This window comes from Drosophila takahashii, chromosome 3R, assembly GCF_030179915.1.
Source record: "Drosophila takahashii strain IR98-3 E-12201 chromosome 3R, DtakHiC1v2, whole genome shotgun sequence".
Taxonomy (NCBI): Eukaryota; Metazoa; Arthropoda; class Insecta; order Diptera; family Drosophilidae; genus Drosophila; species Drosophila takahashii.
In genome coordinates, this window is record NC_091681.1 from 3,300,226 (window position 1) to 3,308,129 (window position 7,904).

The 7,904-nt window shown below is 41.4% G+C and overlaps 1 protein-coding gene across 3 annotated transcripts in view; it reads left to right on the forward strand.

Annotated features, from left to right (window-relative positions):
* Dbp80 (putative ATP-dependent RNA helicase Dbp80) overlaps positions 1 to 4,954 on the forward strand; it is a 254,168-nt gene extending 249,214 nt beyond the window's left edge. For all 3 annotated transcript variants that reach the window (XM_070216342.1, XM_070216341.1, XM_070216343.1), the window contains one exon: positions 4,712 to 4,954. In XM_070216342.1, the coding sequence (XP_070072443.1) occupies positions 4,712 to 4,851 (140 nt within the window). In that variant the 3' untranslated portion in view covers positions 4,852 to 4,954. The remainder of the gene's footprint in view (positions 1 to 4,711) is intronic.
* Positions 4,955 to 7,904: the final 2,950 nt, after the last annotated feature.

The window sequence follows — 7,904 nt, forward strand, 5'->3', positions numbered from 1 at the left end:
AGAGAGTTTAAGGCATTTTTCCTTGCAGTATGATAACCACGTCGTCCGCATAGGCCACCACTTCTGTTCCCGCTTCCTTTAGAAGTGATAGAAGTTTCTTAACAACTATAACCCATAGCAGAGGGGAAAGTACACCACCTTGCGGTGTTCCTCTACTAACGGTCCTGGTCGATTGTGCTGATACCATAGTGGAGTACACTACCCTACTGGTAAGTATGGTATGAGTCCCACTAAATGCCCAGTTCCGTCATAGCGCCAGTAATAGCCGTTGGGGTGACATTGTTGAATGCGCCTTTTATGTCTAGGAAGGTTGCCAGAGAGTATTTATACAAGCTACTAAGAAATGGTGGGCGGTAACTGTTGATCTACCTTTACGGTACGCATGTTGTGCATTGGAGAGTAAGCAAGGGTTGTTAGTTAGTCTGATGTGAGTGTCAATTAGCCTTTCCAGGGTCTTCAGTAAGAAGGAGGAGAGACTTATTGGACGGAAGTTTTTTGGAGAGGTGTGAGAGGGCTTGCCGGCCTTTGCTATAAATATTTCTTTAATGTCCAGCCACTGAAGATTTTGCTAAGATTCTTCTGAGTCTGGACGCCTTTGCTGTAGATTCTATGCTACTGCAGAAGTTAGCCCATTCTCTTCGTTTTAATATTCTAATTTCCCTTTTGTACTGCCCTAGCTTCGTATGGTACGTGTTCCAGGAAGCTTCGCTTGGCCAGATTTAGCCGTTTCGAGATAAGTTGTTAACTAGTCTGATGTGAGTGTCAATTAGCCTTTCCAGGGTCTTCAGTAAGAAGGAGGAGAGACTTATTGGACGGAAGTTTTTTGGAGAGGTGTGAGAGGGCTTGCCGGCCTTTGCTATAAATATTTCTTTAATGTCCAGCCACTGGAGATTTTGCTAAGATTCTTCTGAGTCTGGACGCCTTTGCTGTAGATTCTATGCTACTGCAGAAGTTAGCCCATTCTCTTCGTTTTAATTATCTAATTTCCCTTTTGTACTGCCCCAGCTTCGTATGGTACGTGTTCCAGGAAGCTTCGCTTGGCCAGATTTAGCCGTTTCGAGATAAGTTTGTCGAACACTTTGCCAACTGTGTGGAGTAGAAAAATTGGCCTGTAGGAGGAAGCTTCACCAGGTGGGTTCCCAGGTTTGTTCAGGAGCAACAGCTTCTGAACTTTCCATCTCCGGGGAAATGTTCCCTCGCGCAGGCAGTCTTTGTAGAGCGCCGCGAAAGTGCCCGGCAGAAGCGCAAGCGCCAGCTTTATTGCTTTGTTGGGCACTGCGTCGGGTCCTGGGGCTTTATTGTTTTGCAGGCTGCGTCCTGCTTTAGCGACCTTGGTCTCCGTTATTGCCTCGATCCCCCACGTGGGCCCCATTTCGTGCAGTGTGCTCTTCTTGGCGGTACCCTTGGCGCTGACCACGAGTCTGTAGGCCCCACCCCACGGGTCCTGTTCGGCTGCGTCGCATAGCTTCAAGAAACATTACCGTTTACTGTCCTTAATGTCTCGAGCGTTGAAGAGCTCTTCTGGCTCTGAGACATGTCTTTCTAAGGGTCGCTATCCCGGAGTTCCACCAAGGTACAGGCTCATGGTCTCTCCTAAACGGTTTGCGCTGCAGCATACCTGCCCTGCATGCATTCTCCAGGCTGGCTGCTATCCCGTCAGCATTGGTGTTAACGCTTCCGTGACGAAATGCATGTCCGCAGGCACCTGCTCGGCGTTCATCTTCTCCTGGCGGTAGCCCTTGACTACCCGGTTCAGGGTACCTGGCACCGGGCGTATGCCCACGGTGCATAATATTGCCTCGTGGTTGCTGGCCGTAGAGAAATCGCCGATTCTCCAGTGAGAACGTCGGGCTAGCGGGGAGCTCACAAAAGTGAGGTCAATGATAGATTGATTGCCCGATTGAAAGTCTCCTGCGTCCCTTCGTTTAGCAGCGCAACGTCCAGCGTTGCTAAGGCTTTGAGTAAGATGCGCCCCCTGCTGTTGGTGCTGGGCCACCCTCATTCTTCGGCCCACGAGTTGAAATCGCCTGCGATGATGGTAAAGTGACGGCCCCTTGCATCGAAGGCGATCGCGTCCAGTGGACGTCCAGTGTAGACCCACGTTTCTCCTATTCGAGCTCGGACGAAACCCAATCCCCTACGCACGTCCAGGAATGATTTGCCGTTTCTCCTGCACAGCCATATCGCGGCCTTGCCTGATAAGTCCGTTACCCAGTTTCCGTCGTCCTTGACTTTGTAAGGTTCGCTGATGATAGCCAGATCCGCCTTACATTCCCTCACTGACTGCAGGAGTAGGTCCTGCGCAGCCCGGCAGTGATTCAGGTTTAACTGGAACACTTTCATACTCGAGGTTTGGCTAGGCTCTTTTTGTGGTGTGAGGACACCGCCTGCTTCCTGCTTGGTGGTTCCACGCCCTTGGACCTCCTTCAGTGCATAGAAAGCATATGCTCGTTTTAGGGCATTGTGCCCCGTTTTGCCACACTTGATGCAGCACCCGCTTCTGTCCACTTTGTTATGGCAAGGTGCGCAATCTCCAGACTCTTATAGCACCTGGGCTGCGAGTCCCCCTCCTTTCATTTTGCGGATGGACCATCATATCTTGATCTTGCTTTTACCAAGAACGATGCAATGTTGTGATGAGTGTTTAGCTCCAGTCTGACCGTGGTGATGTCGCCTTCGCTAAACTGAGGGATTATAATGTGTGTTTTAGTGAGAATACAGGTCGTAGATTTACCCTTACCCTTGATGTGAAAAAGCTGATATTTGGGGGTTGATAAGTCACAGATGTTGTTTCCAACAATACATGGCTCTTGTATGAGGACTACGTCTATTTTGGCCGTTGCCAAGCGGGTAAGGAGGGCAGCAGATGCTGCCTTGCTGTGGTGCAGATTAATCTGAAGGTACTGCACCATTTAGAGGGCTGATCTCGGACTGGGTACCCTACGCTTCCTTAACTATGTCCTGAAGCACACTGCGCCCCAGTCTGGTCGTGTCGTGCGTGCACAGCTGCGTTAGGTTTTCCGGAAGCTTCTTGTCAAGAGGCTAAGCATAGCCTCTGGCTTACAGGGTTCGGACGCCAACCGGGTGCATGTCATAACGCCCGGTGTCATAAGGCCCGTGGGCCCTATTTAACATTTTATTGGAATTCTTGTAAATGCGAGTAACATAGAGTAATATAATAATAAATGTTTGCCTGCGCCCTATTTAACATTTTATTGAAATTCTTATAAATGCGAGTAACATAGAGTAATATAATAATGAGTATTATAGAATAATGTAGCAATGAGTAATGTGCTTGCAGTTAAATGTGTAACCGAAAAAGAAGCGCCGCAGGCGTTGTAAGAAGCAACAGCTTAAAATTTTTGCGAAAGCCAGCAACAATTTTGTATTCGAAAGGTTCAACAGCCTCCATATCGCGTCCACGTTGTTTAAAGATCAGTGAAAAAATATGAAAATGCTTGAGAGGTATCATAATAAACGGTACTTCTCTTTCGTTTAAATGACACCCCTTTGAAAAGTGAGAAAATTTTGCGAAAGTCAAATTTTCAACTTTTTCCCTGGGGCTTAAAACAAAAATGTTTGATGCAAAGTTGTTCCCCAATCAAAATTAATAATAACTGCAAAAAAAAAATTTCAAAATATTTTTCCTTGTATTTGCTCACTTTTCAAAGGGGTCTTAATGGGTTAAGAACATTTTTGTGTCATTTAAACGGAATTAAAGTGCTCTTTCTATAGGTGCCAAAAGTTTATATTATATGTTCAAAATATAAGTACAGTTAGCATTAACATTTGTGAAAATACTTTTGACCACCCGTGAATATTCAAATAAATCCAACTTTATTAAAATATTTTTAAATTTTATCAAGCAGTTTTATATATATTTTTTTTAAAGGTATGTATGTTTTTAGCTTTAATTTAAATATGTAAAACGAAACTATAAATGAAATATGCAGATATTCGTTTTTAAGGTATAAAAAAGTTTTACATCAAGCTTCATTGCCACACATATATGTAAACATAAATTTAATTTTAATAAACATCCTGTTAAATCATAGAAGTTCTTTTGACACACAATTAGTTTCTTAGCCGAGAAAGGATTTCTGGCCGAAAATCGTCTCGCAAATTAAGTACGCACACATACGCACATGCTTACGAGTTGTGTTTACTCACACAAGAATGTGCACATTATATACATATATATTTTTGATTTTTTCGCTCTCAACTTTGAGCGAGCGGAAAGAGCGAAATTTTCGTCACCACCAAAAATCAGGCTGGATATTGCAAAACGAATGTATGGCCGTTACTCATCTTAGAGATTATATTGGTCTTTACTTTTACCCTATACCGTTAACAGCAAAAGTAAGTTTCGCCCTATTATTACCCCAGTATTGGGGCTAGACCAGTTTAAAAAGTATATTGACATTTTGCAACGTTCCTTGAAGGCTTTGCAATTGACTTCAAAATTATGTAGGAAAAAGTTATAGCCAAAATAATAGACTTTCCGGTAATACCAGTCTCATTCCAATGGATCTTTAATTATAGCTGCTATGTCTACACAAACCTTTCCTCCAATTAGTGCCCCCTTCTCCACTACTTTCTTATATTTCGATCGTCTGTCGAAAAAAAATTTACCCCAAATTACCAGACCTATACTATATTAAGTATGTATAACATTTCTTAATTTGTGTACTTTTTATTTATTTTCTTTCAGGAAAGTCTGGAATTGCCATAAATCTTATAACTGATGAAAAATCTATGACAGTGTGTTCGGATATCGAAAAACACTTTAAAAAAAAAATCGAAATTTTAAATACTGATAGTGCCGATGACATTGAAAAAATTGGATCATAGTCTCGTTGCTGTAACCACAAAACTTATTTTTTTTAATATAATTCGATTAATATATCACTTATAAAAAGCAAGGAAAAAAATAAAATTTATAAATTGTTTTAAATTATGTAAGTTTTATTTCTAAGAAACTATGCGTAACAAATCTAGATATTTTAGATTGACGTCCAAATAAAATGGCAATGGTTTATAGGGGTTTTTTTTTATTGGTTATTAATAGTTGGTTTCTTTGCGAAAGAAATAAGGTAAGTCTACATAATTCAAAATGCCGCAAAACTCGTCCGTCCTGCAAAGTAAAAGTTAGCTAATGTAAGGATAAATTTATCCAGGATGCAAATCGGTTACGTTTTCTCGTCCGTCATTTAAAACACCAAATAAAAGGCGCACTAATTTGAGACTAGGTGGCAGCCCCACAACAGAAGAGGTAACTAAATGTCAAAAATTAATCGAAAAACTATCGAAAAATACCATAAAACAGTCATACTAACAGCTGATGATGATATAAACAAAAATTTCAAACTAATAAAAAAACAATGTCGGCAGAAAGAAAGTTTCGCGTTAAAAATTATACCAATGAACAGGAGAACCGGTGTCTTTGGAATCGCCTCCGGGGGATTGAATTCTTACATGCGTGCAGTCTATGGCTCTTATAACTTTTGAAAACTTGGATATTTTATAAAAATCAAAAACATTTTCTTGAAGATCTTCAATACGCGTGTACTTCATAAAAGAAAAGAAACTTCCTTAACAACTCGACTGGCTGTGGCCACGCTAACACCACAAAAATCGCCAACAGTTATACTGTATTTTCGCAAGCGATCTCTTTTAACAAATTTCTTTGGTCTTGATATCTGCGCCGATAGGTTCGCACTTCAGACAATTTGACGATATCCCACAGAGTTTGTAGATAAATCGCTCGGGAATTCATTTTAAAATAAATTGGATGACTTTAGCAATTTTGATTTATATTTAACTGTAAATAGAATCACCTGTTTTCGAATAAAGAGTGGAACCAGATTGACAACGCTCAAATGTCTGGCAACACTTGCGCACAATCCAACCGCACAAATTTTGCACGGTGGATGAAGTACCGAGATAAAATTTGTCGCTACCAGCGCTAACATAAGGACGAGTAAACCATTTTTTGTTTATCGCTCCGTTGTCCCGGCAGGCATATTAAAGTACGGACGAGAAAACGGCCCTTAAATAAGTAACGGGAACGGATATTCGAAATACTCGACTATAGCGTTCTCTCTTGTCTAGTTCTAAGGACCATCGCGCAATACGTGGGTTAGTTGATTTCTTACTTAAAGTCTGAACAACGGCTTGTGCTTTAAATATACACGAAAACGACGGTGAGAGTACATATAGCGCAAGGGTCTCAAGTTCTAAACTATAATAACGGGATTCAGCAGCAGTTGCTTTAATAAAAGGAATAAAAGAAGACTGGGTGCAACTTTGCATCTTTGGCGTTGCATAAACTTGGCTCTAAACCCGTGAGAGCTCGCTATGACGGTTGATCAGAAAACAGAAAAGAACGGGCGGGCTTGACAAGGCATTCTTTTAACAAGAATTGCTTTTTTTCGAATTTTCTTATCGAAAACAGGCCTTCATTTTAAGCAGATTAGATAACGGCTTAGCAACACGGGAAAATTACGGAACAAATTTACGAGAACAGGCCTTGACGAGAATGGAGGGATGTTTATGTGTGCCTCTTTTGGTCGGTCTTTATTCCATTCGTACAGACATTGATCCCAATTCTTTAGAAATATACTTTTCTTGCAGTTATTTTTAAAATGGTATATTGGAATCGTGCAAAAGTATGTAAAAGGTAGAAGTGAGCGATTCCGACCCTATAAAGCACATATATTTGCCGGAGAGGTAGTACTGTAGCATATCGATGGGCATGAGGTATGGTAGAATGAAGACTCAGTTTGCGAACTGAGGCTGTGTGCGGCTTCGTAAGCGATGCTAGATGTGGTCTCTCAAAGGCAACGAAGACTCGCTGCGTCTGCCAGGGCCGAGAATGGAACATCAGAAACCGAATGATAAAGCGACCAACAATGACGACCTGCATAAAGATGACTTAAATTCTCCGACATCAGAAATGGGATTCGGCCATAACCAAACTTCTTCATGGGCTGTCCTCGCGTTGTTAGATTACCAAAACCAAAATTTTTGTTGGGAGACTTGGTTGCCAAATCACGACCCGGACACTGCTGGCATGGATACTACTCAGTTGTGCGCTACGGTTGACATCATTTTATCCTGTCTGTCCTGTCCGATTTCTTTACAAGATGATGGCCCTAGCGATAATGGCTTCGGAAATAATGCGAGGATCTATACCTTCAAATATAAATGTAAGTTCAATATAGTATTTATATAGTCCGCTAATTAGGGGTAACACAGAAATTAATTAAATTAAGGGCGATCCAAGTGAAGGGAGGAGGGGGAGTACCCAACAATGGGGGCATGTCCGCGAAAAACTCGTCCTCATGGCAGATTTTTTGGTATTTTTAAGAAATAACCTGAAACGCAAAAAACGAATATATTCTTAAGCTGTACACTTTTTCGCATCGCTGGAACTAGAATAATTGAAAAAAACATAAAAAATTTAAAAATTGTGAGCATTTGAAAAAAAAATCGGGGTTTTCCTCATTTTTTCGTTACTCACTATTTTTTTAAATAAACAATTTTTAATATTTTTAAAAGATTCTATTTTCAGGCATGCACATACTTCTGAGGAACATGTATACAAAATTTCAAGACGATTGCTCAATTTTTTCGACTTTGGCGGAAGTCATGACGGTACGACTTCCGCCAACTCGGAAACATGGTGTTGAGCGCAGCGGCAAACCACTCCAAGTAAAAAGAGAGTCAGAATCACACATTTCTAAGCGGCTCCTCTTATCTCTCTATTAATTGGATTACTCAGTTTGAACCCGCCTCTCAACGCCTACGGTTCGTCGCCAGCGCATATATTTCGTTGTTGTTGTTGATTGCAAGCTGCGGTGCTCGCAAAGCCCGTAGCCCTTGCACACATATAAAGCTTAATA